Source organism: Cherax quadricarinatus, chromosome 37 (genome assembly GCF_038502225.1).
Source record: "Cherax quadricarinatus isolate ZL_2023a chromosome 37, ASM3850222v1, whole genome shotgun sequence".
Lineage (NCBI taxonomy): Eukaryota > Metazoa > Arthropoda > Malacostraca > Decapoda > Parastacidae > Cherax > Cherax quadricarinatus.
The window spans coordinates 19374094-19389379 of record NC_091328.1 but is presented as its reverse complement, the minus strand read 5'-3'; the positions used below and the strand labels follow the sequence as shown (position 1 = coordinate 19389379).

Sequence of the window (15286 nt, the reverse complement as noted above, 5' to 3'; positions counted from 1 at the left end):
CTTCTTTTAATGCCACTAAGACCAGCTTGAGAGTCACTGGACATCTGTCGTACAACATACCTGCCCATTGAGGCCTGTACCTCTCGTTCCTTTATGACTTTACTGAAGTGGTTCACAACATTGTCATTGTAATAGTCACCAGCACGGCTTGCAATAGCTGTGTCAGGGTGATTTTCATCAAAAAAGGTTTGCACTTCAAGCCACTTTGCACACATTTCCTTAATCTTTAAAGTAGGCAACTTCAATTTCTCTATCCCCTTCTCTGAAGCAGTTTCCTCTGGTCTGGCCTCTTGCTGTTGAAGATGATCTAGCAGCTAATCAGTGGTTAGTTTGTCATTGTCCTCCTCCACCAACTCTTCCACATCCTCCCCACTAACTTCCATCCCCAAGGACTTCCCCAATGTGACAATGGGATTCCTCAACTGGCATAGGATTCTCAGGGTTAGCCTCAAACCCTTCATAATCCCTTTTGTCTACACATTCTGGCCACACTTTTTTCCAAGCAGAGTTCAAGGTCCTCTTTAGTCACTTCCTCCCAAGCCTTACCTATAAGGTTTATACAATTGGGGATATTAAAGTGATCCTTCCAAAACTCTTTTAGAGTCAATTGAGTTTCTGTGGTCACTTCAAAGCACTTTTGAAACAGATTTTGTGTACAGGTTCTTGAAGTTGGAAATGACCTGCTGGTCTATGGGCTGCAGGAGAGGAGTGGTATTAGGAGGCAAAAACTTGACATTAATGAAGCTCATGTCCCCAGAAAGTCGCTCTGCCAAGTCTGTAGGATGACCAGGGTCATTGTCTAATACCAGGAGGCACTTAAGGTCTAGTTTCTTTTCAATTAGTTAATTTTTCACATTGGGGGCAAATGCATGGTGTAACCAGTCATAGAAAGTCCTTAGTGCCCCATGCCTTAATGTTTGCCCTCCTCAGCACACACAAATTAGCCTTGAGGATATTCTTTTGACTGAACGCTCTGGGAGTTTCTGAGTGATACACCAATAAAGCCTTCACTTTGCAATCGCCACTAGCATTGGCACACATCAGAAGAGTAAGCCTGTCTTTCATAGGCTTATGTCCTGGGAGTGCCTTTTCCTCCTGAGTAATGTAGGTCCTGCTTGGCAATTTCTTCCAAAACAGGCCTGTTTCGTCACAATTAAACACTTGTTCAGGTTTCAATCCTTCAGCCTCTATGTACTCCTTAAATTCATGCACATATTTTTCAGCCACTTTATGGTCCGAACTGGCAGCCTCGCCATGCCTTACCACACTGTGTATGCCACTGTAATTCTTAAATCTTTCAAGCCAACCTTTGCTGGCCTTAAATTCACTCACATCACCACTAGTTGCAGGCAATTTCTTTACCAAATCATCATGCAACTGCCTAGCCTTTTCACAAATGATCGCTTGAGAGATGCTATCTCCTGCTATCTGTTTTTCATTTATCCACACCAATAACAGTCTCTCAACATCTAACACTAGCGATCTCTGTTTCGAAAACGAAGTTGCACCTTTTGCAACAACAGCTTCCTTGATTGCCATTTTCCTGCTCACTATAGTAGAGACGGTTGATTGGGGTTTGCTATACAACCTGGCCAGCTCCGACACACGCACTCCACTTTCATACTTTGCAGTTATCTTTCTTCATTTCAATAGTCATTAGCTCCTTTTTTCTCGAAGGCTTGGCACTAGAAGCTTTCTTGGGGCCCATGGTGACTTATTTTTCCAGAAACAAGCACCAAACACAGTGATAATATGGATAATATGGAATGTATCCTTAGATGCGCACACACTGGCTGGCTTGTAAACACTGGCACACAAGGGGCAGTTCAGGCCACACGTGGACACGTCTCGTACGAATCGTATAGAATGTCGGGTTTTCCATCAAACGTGTGGGGTGTGTGTGTGCTCCAGCTTGCCAGGATGTGTGGCAAAAACAAATCAACAATCACTTCTATCCTGGCAAAGAAAGAACAAATCAAAGAAGCTGATGTTGTGAAAGGGGTAAACATTTTAATGAAAAAGAGATGACAATGGAAGATGTGGAGAGAGGCAGGGAGTGTAGCAGGCATGCAAGGAGTGTAGCAGGCATGCAAGGAGTGTAGCAGGCATGCAAGGAGTGTAGCAGGGAAACAGGGAGTGTGGAAGGAAGGCAGGGAGTGTAGCAGGTAGGCAGGGAGTGTAGCAGGTAGGCAGAGAGTGTAGCAGGCAGGCAGGGAGTGTAGCAGGCAGGCAGGGAGTGTAGCAGGCATGCAGGGAGTGTAACAGACAGGGAGGGAAGTAACCCCAGAGAAGGCTTTGATACCTGAAGTCCTTGTGGAGGGGAATTCCCCTTTTAAACAATAATCTCTCCTCCCTCTCTCCTCCTCCCTGTCTTCCATAAGCCAACAAGTCTTCAATAACGATATGTAATAGTGATTTAAATGTTTATTTATTTTATTTAGTTCTCATTGTTTTGTGTATGTAAAACTATAATTAATCTTTTAAAAAATGTATTTTTTGTTAATATTTTTGGCTGTCTGGAACGGATTAATTGTATTTACATTAATTCTTATGGGAAATATTGCTTCGAATTTATTATTTTTTTTATTATTATTATCACACTGGCCGATTCCCACCAAGGCAGGGTGGCCCGAAAAAGAAAAACTTTCACCATCATTCGCTCCATCACTGTCTTGCCAGAAGGGTGCTTTACACTACAGTTTTTAAACTGCAACATTAACACCCCTCCTTCAGAGTGCAGGCACTGTACTTCCCATCTCCAGGACTCAAGTCCGGCCTGCCGGTTTCCCTGAATCCCTTCATAAATGTTACTTTGCTCACACTCCAACAGCACGTCAAGTATTAAAAACCATTTGTCTCCATTCACTCCTATCAAACACGCTCACGCATGCCTGCTGGAAGTCCAAGCCCCTCGCACACAAAACCTCCTTTACCCCCTCCCTCCAACCCTTCCTAGGCCGACCCCTACCCCGCCTTCCTTCCACTACAGACTGATACACTCTTGAAGTCATTCTGTTTCGCTCCATTCTCTCTACATGTCCGAACCACCTCAACAACCCTTCCTCAGCCCTCTGGACAACAGTTTTGGTAATCCCGCACCTCCTCCTAACTTCCAAACTACGAATTCTCTGCATTATATTCACACCACACATTGCCCTCAGACATGACATCTCCACTGCCTCCAGCCTTCTCCTCGCTGCAACATTCATCACCCACGCTTCACACCCATATAAGAGCGTTGGTAAAACTATACTCTCATACATTCCCCTCTTTGCCTCCAAGGACAAAGTTCTTTGTCTCCACAGACTCCTAAGTGCACCACTCACTCTTTTTCCCTCATCAATTCTATGATTCACCTCATCTTTCATAGACCCATCCGCTGACACGTCCACTCCCAAATATCTGAATACATTCACCTCCTCCATACTCTCTCCCTCCAATCTGATATCCAATCTTTCATCACCTAATCTTTTTGTTATCCTCATAACCTTACTCTTTCCTGTATTCACCTTTAATTTTCTTCTTTTGCACACCCTACCAAATTCATCCACCAATCTCTGCAACTTCTCTTCAGAATCTCCCAAGAGCACAGTGTCATCAGCAAAGAGCAGCTGTGACAACTCCCACTTTGTGTGTGATTCTTTATCTTTTAACTCCACGCCTCTTGCCAAGACCCTCGCATTTACTTCTCTTACAACCCCATCTATAAATATATTAAACAACCACGGTGACATCACACATCCTTGTCTAAGGCCTACTTTTACTGGGAAAAAATTTCCCTCTTTCCTACATACTCTAACTTGAGCCTCACTATCCTCGTAAAAACTCTTCACTGCTTTCAGTAACCTACCTCCTACACCATACACTTGCAACATCTGCCACATTGCCCCCCTATCCACCCTGTCATACGCCTTTTCCAAATCCATAAATGCCACAAAGACCTCTTTAGCCTTATCTAAATACTGTTCACTTATATGTTTCACTGTAAACACCTGGTCCACACACCCCCTACCTTTCCTAAAGCCTCCTTGTTCATCTGCTATCCTATTCTCCGTCTTACTCTTAATTCTTTCAATTATAACTCTACCATACACTTTACCAGGTACACTCAACAGACTTATCCCCCTATAATTTTTGCACTCTCTTTTATCCCCTTTGCCTTTATACAAAGGAACTATGCATGCTCTCTGCCAATCCCTAGGTACCTTACCCTCTTCCATACATTTATTAAATAATTGCACCAACCACTCCAAAACTATATCCCCACCTGCTTTTAACATTTCTATCTTTATCCCATCAATCCCGGCTGCCTTATCCCCTTTCATTTTACCTACTGCCTCACGAACTTCCCCCACACTCACAACTGGCTCTTCCTCACTCCTACAAGATGTTATTCCTCCTTGCCCTATACACGAAATCACAGCTTCCCTATCTTCATCAACATTTAACAATTCCTCAAAATATTCCCTCCATCTTCCCAATACCTCTAACTCTCCATTTAATAACTCTTCTCTCCTATTTTTAACTGACAAATCCATTTGTTCTCTAGGCTTTCTTAACTTGTTAATCTCACTCCAAAACTTTTTCTTATTTTCAACAAAATTTGTTGATAACATCTCACCCACTCTCTCATTTGCTCTCTTTTTACATTGCTTCACCACTCTCTTAACCTCTCTCTTTTTCTCCATATACTCTTCCCTCCTTGCATCACTTCTACTTTGTAAAAACTTCTCATATGCTAACTTTTTCTCCCTTACTACTCTCTTTACATCATCATTCCACAAATCACTCCTCTTCCCTCCTGCACCCACTTTCCTGTAACCACAAACTTCTGCTGAACACTCTAACACTACATTTTTAAACCTACCCCATACCTCTTCGACCCCATTGCCTATGCTCTCATTAGCCCATCTCTCCTCCAATAGCTGTTTATTATATCTTACCCTAACTGCCTCCTCTTTTAGTTTATAAACCTTCACCTCTCTCTTCCCTGATGCTTCTATTCTCCTTGTATCCCATCTACCTTTTACTCTCAGTGTAGCTACAACTAGAAAGTGATCTGATATATCTGTGGCCCCTCTATAAACATGTACATCCTGAAGTCTACTCAACAGTCTTTTATCTACCAATACATAATCCAACAAACTACTGTCATTTCGCCCTACATCATATCGTGTATACTTATTTATCCTCTTTTTCTTAAAATATGTATTACCTATAACTAAACCCCTTTCTATACAAAGTTCAATCAAAGGGCTCCCATTATCATTTACACCTGGCACCCCAAACTTACCTACCACACCCTCTCTAAAAGTTTCTCCTACTTTAGCATTCAGGTCCCCTACCACAATTACTCTCTCACTTGGTTCAAAGGCTCCTATACATTCACTTAACATCTCCCAAAATCTCTCTCTCTCTCCTCTGCATTCCTCTCTTCTCCAGGTGCATACACGCTTATTATGACCCACTTCTCGCATCCAACCTTTACTTTAATCCACATAATTCTTGAATTTACACATTCATATTCTCTTTTCTCCTTCCATAACTGATCATTTAACATTACTGCTACCCCTTCCTTTGCTCTAACTCTCTCAGATACTCCAGATTTAATCCCATTTATTTCCCCCCACTGAAATTCTCCTACCCCCTTCAGCTTTGTTTCGCTTAGAGCCAGGACATCCAACTTCTTTTCATTCATAACATCAGCAATCATCTGTTTCTTGTCATCCGCACTACATCCACGCACATTTAAGCATCCCAATTTTATAAAGTTTTTCTTCTTCTCTTCGAATTTAGGCCTTTTCAAATTTAGGCTGACCTTCTGGAATGGATTACGGCCGATATTTGGGGTTCCACTGTACATATTCTTTTATAGTTGATCTCTCCATAGTATGTTCTTCAGCCAAAATTACTCTTTTGTTATGATGGTATTTGTTTTTTGTAGTTAATCCCTAATTAATAAATTGCTTGTGTGTAGTTAAACCATTCCTAATATCTTGCAAAAATCTTAAAAACACAATTGACACAAATAAGTGAACGAGTATGACTCACACCCCATGGCAAACTAATACTAAAACTTGCAGGTTAGTATACTGACTACCAGACCATACAAGCTTAAGATTTATCAAGTTAGGTACATTTCTATACACTAGAGAGGTTAGCATGGGACCTCTGTGACCACAAATGCAAGTTTTTATGGATGATTCTTTCATGGACATGGTAATGATGAGCTCTAGCTCAAGTATCACTGTGTGGCTGAGTGATCAGAGCACTGGCTTGCTAATTTTTGGATTTGTTTTGCCGTGAATTTGAGTCCTTCCCGTTACATGAATATTTTTTAATGTCAAGTAGTATTTGCTAGCCATAGTTAATTGCTCCCTAGTACAGTACAGTATGTTCTTCATAGTTCGTCTCTTCTTAGCAATTTATTTGTATGTTCTTAAAGCCACTCTCTTAGTAAGTTCAGTTATTTTTTCATGTGACAATTGTTGAAAGTGCTGTTAGCTGTAAAGAACATGTAGCAAGGTATTAACTGATGTCAAAGCATAAAATGAGTAAATGTTACAGCAAAGGCATTGCACAGACATACACAATTGTCATTTTCAGTTCATGCAGTATATATCTATGATAGGCATTCATTAGAACCATATGTGAGCAAAAAATAAATGAGGAACTAGACATACATACAAAGCCTGGGTATAACTATTTGAAGACATTTTATTAACCAAGGCTCTATTAATTCAGTATAGAGATGATGTGCAAAGACAGTAGAAGATGAGGTAGTCAGTCCTCTCAGCCTTGTGGAACTATACATAGAAGACAGTGAAAGATGAGGCACTCAGTCCCTCAGCCTGGAAGCAAGTGTTTGGTACCTTAGTCTTGATGAATCTGAAGTAGGCAGGAGGATGGACTTGTATACTAGAGTCAGATGAATTGCAGCAGTTGAAGTCATGTCTCAGGTGGGTGGGTGGGACCCACTAGTGGATGACATTGACTTCAACTGCTGTATCTCATCTGACTTTAGTATGAGTCCATCTTCCTGCCTTTACTTTGGATTCATCAAGACTGAACAGAAGCTTCAAAGCTGAGGGACTGATAGCCTCATCCTTTCACTGTCTTCTGTGTATAGTTCTACAAGGCTACCTGAAGTCTAACTGGAGAGTAATCTTCAAATCTGCCCCCACAGCCCAGTTCAAGATCAGGCCTCCCAGTGGATGGCCTGATCATTGTGATTGTTAGTGCTAGCCACACAAAGTCCAATGTATGCACCACAGCCTGGCTGATCACAAACTGACTTGAGGAACTTGTCAGGGGTCTGTTGGTAATCCGTGTTTTACCTGATGGGAGGTTATTGCAGTCTTGATTTCTCTACACTTGTTTACTTTTCCCATAGCTTATTCAATGCACCTCTGCTTTTTATTAAAGGTATTTGGTACTGTCTGCAAAACCACTTCCTTTTATAGGCAATAATTTGTGTGTGCAGATTTGGGACCAATTCCTATAGAACTTTCCAGCTGAGGGACTAATTACCTCAGCTACTGTCTTCACACATCCCTATATTGATTTGGTAAGGCCATTGGTCAGCAAAATGTCTTGAGGTAAATATATCCAGGTGTTGCAGGTGTCTAATTTCCCATCTCTTTGGTATTGTATACTCTTATTACAATGAGCAAAGAAATATTTGTTTGTTTCCATGACCAGGGCCTGTGAGGAGGGTCAACGTGAGATGGTGAGACTGCTACTGGATCATGGGGCAGACGGTAGGATTCACCCTGTCACGAAGTACTCGCCGCTCTATATTGCCTGCTACTATGGCCGCAGGGATATAGCTGAAATGCTGCTAAAGGTTAGAGGATGGAGAAGGAAATTTTTATAGCAAGTTATGTGCACAGTTTAAGCTAACTGTATGTACACCTACCATCCGACTTATGACCGAGTTCGGTTCCGAGAAACTGGTCATAAGTCGAAATGGTCGTAAGTCGAACTTTACTACTGAATATCAACAAAACATTTTTGTAATGACTTTATTTTATTGTTTTATTTTGGTATTTCATGTTTTACTTTACTTTTTATGTTGTTAGTACTGTATTTTATACTGTAAGGTTTAGGATAAACAATGTGTACAACACAAGGTCATAAGTCGGATGGTAGGTGTATTTAGAATTTTGAACTTAAAATTTTAATCTTTTTATATTTGATTTTAAGGCAGTTTTTCACTAACAGAAAGGTTAATTCTTAAAAAAAATCTTCATTGAAACTTTCTGCCACAGTTAAACAGAAAGTTTGACTTTCATCCTTTCTATAATATAGAAAAAATTACCCCAAGTGATGATAGTTGTACAGCAAAGATTACTGTTGGAAAGAGTTTACATTACAAATTTTGTTTAATGGACTATAACATTTTTGCTCTTCTGTTGAAATTTTAGAATTTGACTTTATCATGATTTTAATGATAAGCGAAAGTAAATGTTTTGTAACACTCAGTACTCTTTAGTGTACAAAGACTTATTAGCTTTCATAAGCATTTTTTAAAGTACAATACACAATAATAATATACAGTACAGTAATAAAAATTTTTATTAAAAAAAAAAAAAAAGGTACTCGGTACATTAGGTGTGAATATTGAGAAAAGAGGATACCTGTTGTGAATCCCTTAGCATGAATGGCATTCCTTAATGGAATGGTGAGTTTTTATTGATCAGCACATTATGAGAGAGAGAGAGAGAGAACAAACAAACAAACAAACACAGGATTGGGTTTTATTAGAAATAACATTTTGCAAAATATGGCTTGGGAGGAACCAACATGGAATAGACTAGATTATAAGAAAGATGTAAGACCATATAGTCATATTTCTGTCATCATTGCAGGATTCCAGAACACATGGCTGAAGCAGCATCATTTTTGAACTCTTAAGAGTAAAAAAAAAAAAAAAAAAAAAAAAAACTCAGGAGTGTAAATATTTTGCCCTAAATCTCTCATAAGTATTTTCTTACCCACATAATTGACTCCTGCTGTAGTATGGATTATTATGATAGAGATGATGACTGTATAATGGATTTTTTCATCAGATATAGGCTTATTTTGTGTTTTAGATACCATATCTCTCTGAATGTTAATAAGAAAGAATATAAAAAGCAAAATGATTAGGGTGTAGGAAATCCAGCGAGCACATTTTAATATTTTTTTTTTTTATTCAGGAATTGTATGTTGAGTCTAAGAAAAATATCCTTCTTAAAAATAAAAATTGCAATGACTAATTTGCAACAGAAAACTATGAGCTTATTACCTATATTTTTTGGAAAAATTCAGCTTTTTAACTTTTCAATTTGTTTCAGAGGTCATCTCACTTTAAATACTGCTTGAGCCTTGTTAATAATGACATGAAAAGGGAGAGAAATTTATGTGTGATAAATCTAGTGAACACATTTTTAACGAAATTCTCTGGTTGGTTTTCAAATTTGGGGTCATTCGTAAAGGCAGAGGAGCACCCTGCCTGGCCCAGGTTAGGTGGCTTATGTGAGTTTAACAACAGGCTACATTAATGAATTAATTTTAAGAATATTTCCTTGCCTCTCAAGTTCAGTGGGTTACTACGCAGTAAACAGAGTCAAATGCAGATTTTGCAAAGGCATTCGACAGATATAATCATGGGGTGATTGCACACAAAATGAGAGCAATGCATATAACAGGGAAAGTAGACAAATGGATATAAACTTTCTGACAGAACACAGAGTAGTAGTAGTAAATAAAGAAAAATCCAGCATTAGTGAGGTAAAAAGCTCAGTACCCAAAGATACAGTCCTGGTGCCTTTACTGTTTATCTTAATAACATAAATAATATCCTCTCCTCACTTAGCGACGTACTCATTTACTGACCACCCGGACTTACGACCAGCTCTCCAGCCAGTGTGCAAACCTAAGTAATGTACAATGGAACCCCAGTTTTTGTCTTTAATCCATTCCAGAAGGTCGGCCGAAAACCAATTTGTACGAAAACTGAAGTAATATTTCTGGTAAGAAATAATGTAAATCCAATTAATCCGTTCCAGACACCCAAAAATATTAACAAAAAACACATTTTATAGAGAATAACTATAGTTTTACATACAGAAAACAATGAGAAATAAATATAAATGACTAATGAAATGGATAAATGAACATATAACATCACTTTTACCTTTATTGAAGACTCTAGTTGGTGTATGGAAGACGGCAAGGAGAGAAGGAGGAGAGGTTATTGTTTGGAAGGGGAATCCCCCTCCATAAGGAATTCAGGTATCAAAGCCCTATCAGGGGTTACTTCCCTTCTGTGTCTTTTACTGGCACTAGGACCTGCTTGAGTCACTGGACCCCTGTCTCGCAAAAAATCTGTCCAGAGAGGCCTGTTTCTGGCATCTCTTCAAGATTTGCCTAAAATGGGGCACGGCATTGTCATTGAACATGTTGCTGACATGGCTTGCAACAGCTTTGTTAGGGTGATATTTCTCTACAAAACTTTGCACCTCACTCCACTTTGCACAAATGTCCTTAACCCTTTCAGGGTCCAGAGGCCAAATTTCAAAGTGTGCACCAGGGTCCAAGAATTTTCAAAAAATAATTGTTATTTTTTCGTATGAAATGGTAGAGAATCTTTTTCTGAAGGTAATAAAACAAAAAGTATGAAATTTGATGGAAAATTGATGAAATTATGCTTTCACGAATATTGATGTGTCAGCGGTATTTACGCATCGGCGATTTTGCCAACTTTCACTCCCATTTTAGGCCAATTACAGTATTCCAGTCAACCAAATTCTTAGCTATTTCACTAGTATTACTTCTATTCTATCGATTGAGCACAAGAAATCGCCAAGTCAACTGTTTCAACAACAAAATAAAGTGACCGGAAATTAGTAATTTGGCCAATTTAATGCAAAGTTCAAAATATTCCAATTTCAAAATAGGGTCCAGAATAAACAATGCAGGCATTCCTGGCACTAAACTAACATTTCCTCTGTTCATTAGTTATGTTTTCAGGCTTTACAAATGAATTCCATTTTTATTTTTTATTCACATAATGAATTTTTATTCAAACCAAAAAATAGAAGATTTACTGTTATGCAATACTGTAATAATTGTATAAATAATATAACCACATTTGTAAATGTATATTAGACCCACTGGCTGTCATGTATTAGACTTGTGAGGTCATTTGTTTACTCTTGTACATCGGCAAAAATTTAACATTCCTGCTACTTTGAGCTCAGTTTCAAGCCATTTCCAGTATTAAAACCAATTGAAATCATCTCTATTTCTGTAGTATATCTTCCATTTTATCAAACGAGACCAAAAAATTGCAAATACAGCTATAAAAAACATACGAAAAAATACTGCAAAATCGCTGAATTAATCGAAAATTACGGTCTCAGTTTTTTTCTCTCATGCACTGTGTGCTGCTGGATTTGTTTTATGTGGTGCACACATACCACATAGATGTATTCTCTCGTATCTAGGCCCAAATTTACTGCTCACAGCTTATCAGAGTGAGCTGAGCTCATGGCGTAGATCTACGGTTTGGACCCTGAACGTAAAGCCGTAGATCTATGGCGTGGACCCTGAAAGGGTTAATTGCTGAGAAGGCTCATTCTCTCCTCTCTCTTCCTCCTCCTCTGAAGCAATCTCCTCAGCTAAAGTCTGTTGCTGTTCCAGATAAAGGTCTTGTTTCGGATGAATGCGCGGAGTAATGCTCACCGAACGAGTAACAAAGGCAGACTGAGTCACGAACGTATGAGTGGCTGCATCCCGCGGGCAGAGGGATGTGTCTGGTACGGATGATTTCCAAGTTAATGTATGAAAACGGGGAAAATTTCACTGAAAAAAGTGATAGTAAACTGAATTGTACGATAACCAGACCGGACGAAAACCGGGGTTCCACTGTATATTAGAGCTGATTTCCTCTGCTCTGTTTATTACAGTATACAGTACACTACTGTATAAACATTTAAAAAATGTACTAAAAATGTTACAAATGTTACAGACATGACATTAAAATACATATATCTTAAGATGGTTGACACAAATCCGCTGCTAGTACAGTATGCTTCTCGCTTATTGACCAACCTACCTACTCTTAGGAACAGAACCCCATCATTGAGGAGAGGCTGTAATAATAATACAGTGGAACCCCAAGTTTCATCCGCCCTGAGTATCATATGCTTCGAATTTAGATCCGTTTTTCGGCTAAATTTTGTCCCGAGTTTCGCACTGTGCACCATGTTTCGTCCCGCGTACCAGACCTGTCAGCCTGCCTGCGCCTGCGCACTTCCCTGCACAGCCATTGTGAGTCAGTGTGGCTTTGTTTCTCCTTGAGTGAACATTACATTATATACTAGGCATTTAAAGTGCCCTAGAGCGATAAAATGCATATACAGTACACTCATTACTTACCTTAAGATATTTGTAGTCTTAATGATCTTAATATAGGGTGCAAGGTGAATAGTAAGGTAGGTACGTATCAGTGTGGTAGGTATGTAACCCCTATCTGGCTAACCCACTCACACATTATATACTGTACTAGGCTTTTAAAGTGCCCTAGAGCAATGAAATGTATATACATTACACTCATTACTTCCCTTAAAATATTTATAGTCTTAATGTAGAGTGAGAGGTGAGTAAACAAGATGAGTACAGTGGACCCCCGCATACCGTTGGCATCACATAACGTTAAATCCGCATACCGATACATTTTATCGCTAAGATTTTGCCTCGCATACCGCTAAAAAACCCGCTCAATGCTATTCGTCCGAGACACATCTGATGTGCGGCCTGAGCCAGCCTCACATGTTCCGCCGGTGGTATTGTTTACCAGCCAGCCTCCGTGGTGACATCCAAGCATACAATCGGAACATTTTGTATTATTACAGTGTTTTTGGTGATTTTATCTGCAAAATAAGTGACCATGAGCCCCAAGAAAGCTTCTAGTGCCAACCCTACAGGAATAAGGGTGAGAATTACTATAGAGATGAAGAAAGAGATCATTGCTAAGTATGAAAGTGGAGTGCGTGTCTCCGAGCTGGCCAGGTTGTATAGTAAACCCCAGTCAACCATCGCCACTATTGTGTCCAAGAAAACGGCAATCAAGGAAGCTGTTCTTGCCAAAGGTTCAACTGTGTTTTCGAAACAGAGATCGCAAGTGATAGAAGATGTTGAGAGACTCTTATTGGTGTGGATAAATGAAAAACAGATAGCAGGAGATAGCATCTCTCAAGTGATCATAAGTGAAAAGGCTAGGAAGTTGCATGAGGATTTAATTAAAAAAATTCCTGCAACTAGTGATGATGTGAGTGAATTTAAGGCCAGCAAAGGTTGGTTTGAGAGATCTAAGAAGCGTAGTGGCATACATAGTGTGATAAGACATGGTGAGGCTGCCAGTTCGGACCACAAAGCAGCTGAAAAATATGTGCAGGAATTCAAGGAGTACATAGACAGTGAAGGACTGAAACCTGAACAAGTGTTTAATTGTGATGAAACAGGCCTGTTTTGGAAGAAAATGCCAAGCAGGACATACATTACTCAGGAGGAAAAGGCACTCCCAGGACATAAGCCTATGAAAGACAGGCTTACTCTTCTGATGTGTGCCAATGCTAGTGGTGATTGCAAAGTGAAGCCTTTATTAGTGTATCACTCTGAAACTCCAGGAGCGTTCAGGCAAAAGAATATCCTCAAGGCTAATTTGTGTGTGCTGTGAAGGGCAAACAGTAAGGCATGGGTCACTAGGGACTTTTTCTATGACTGGTTACACCAAGCATTTGCCCCCAATGTGAAAAATTACCTAACTGAAAAGAAATTAGACCTTAAGTGCCTCCTGGTGTTAGACAATGCCCCTGGTCATCCTACAGACGTGGCAGAGCGACATTGTGGGGACATGAGCTTCATTAACCCTTTGACTGTCACAACCCCCAATCCTGAGGTGTCTCCTGGTGTCGCAAAATTTAAAAAAAAAAAAATTATTTTTTCTTGTGAAATGATAGAGAATCTTTTCCCGATTGTAATGACACCAAAAAAACGAAATTTGATGGAAAACTGACGGAATTATGCTCTCGCGAAGTTAGCGACCTCGGCGCTGTTTACAAATCGGCGATTTCGCCCACTTTGAGCCCTATTTTCGGCTAATTCCATTATTCCAGTCGCCCAAACTCATAGCTATTTCTTTAGAACTCCATTTTTTCTATCGATTGAGTACAAGAAACTGCCCATTTACCGATTTCAACTACCTAATAATGTGGTCAGAAATTTGCAATTTGGCCAATTTCACGAAAACTAAAAAATATGACAATTTCAAAATAAGGTCCAGAATGAACAATGCAGACATTCCTGGCTCTAAAATAACATTTTCTTTGTTCATCAGTCATGTCTCCAGGCCCCTCTGATATTACTCTTGCTTTCTATTTTGAAATTTTATTCAAACAAAAAATACAAGATTTACTGTTATGCAGACTACTGCAATACTGTAATAATTGTATAAATAACATCAACCCATTTATGACTGCATATTAGAATGGCTAGTTGGACATTTATTGGACAATGACATCATTTGTTTACTTTTGAACATTGGCAAATATCAAACATTTCCCCTACTTTGAGCTCCATTTCTAGGTTCTTTTTATAGTAAAATCAATCAAAATCACCTCTATTTCTATAATATGTTTTCCATTCTATCAAATGAGACCAAGAAAACGAGAATACAACCATAAATACTATACGAAAATAGACCACAAAGTCGGCATTTTAATTAAAAAAAAACGGTCGGAGCTTTTTTTTTCTCATTATGCACTGCGTGGTCCAGGATTTTTTTTATATGGTGCACACTGACCACACAGACCCATTCTCTCACAGGTGGGCCTACCAGCTTTCTCCTGCTTGATTTGAAGCCGCTAGAATTTATGAGTATATATACGTCAAACACGGTACCTCGTAAGACGTATATATATGGCCGCGACAGTCAAAGGGTTAAGGTGAAGTTTTTGCCTCCTAATACCACTCCTCTCCTGCAGCCCATGGACCAGCAGGTTATTGCAAACTTCAAAAAACTGTACACAAAAGCTCTGTTTGAAAGGTGCTTTGTAGTGACCTCAGAAACTCAATTGACTCTAAAAGAGTTTTGGAGGGATCACTTTAATATCCTCAATTGTGTAAGCCTTATAGGTAAGGCTTGGGAGGGAGTGACCTTGAACTCTGCTTGGAAGAAACTGTGGCCAGAATGTGTAGACCAAAGGGATTTTGAAAGGTTTGAGGCTAACCCTGGGAA

The 15286-nt window shown here is 39.5% G+C and overlaps 1 protein-coding gene across 1 annotated transcript in view; it reads left to right on the top strand.

Moving 5' to 3' along the window:
• Lrrk (Leucine-rich repeat kinase) overlaps nt 1-15286 on the top strand; it is a 1005461-nt gene that overhangs the window by 592426 nt on the left and 397749 nt on the right. The window contains exon 5 of the mRNA XM_070091737.1: nt 7702-7846. Within this exon, the coding sequence (XP_069947838.1) occupies nt 7702-7846 (145 nt within the window). The remainder of the gene's footprint in view (nt 1-7701; nt 7847-15286) is intronic.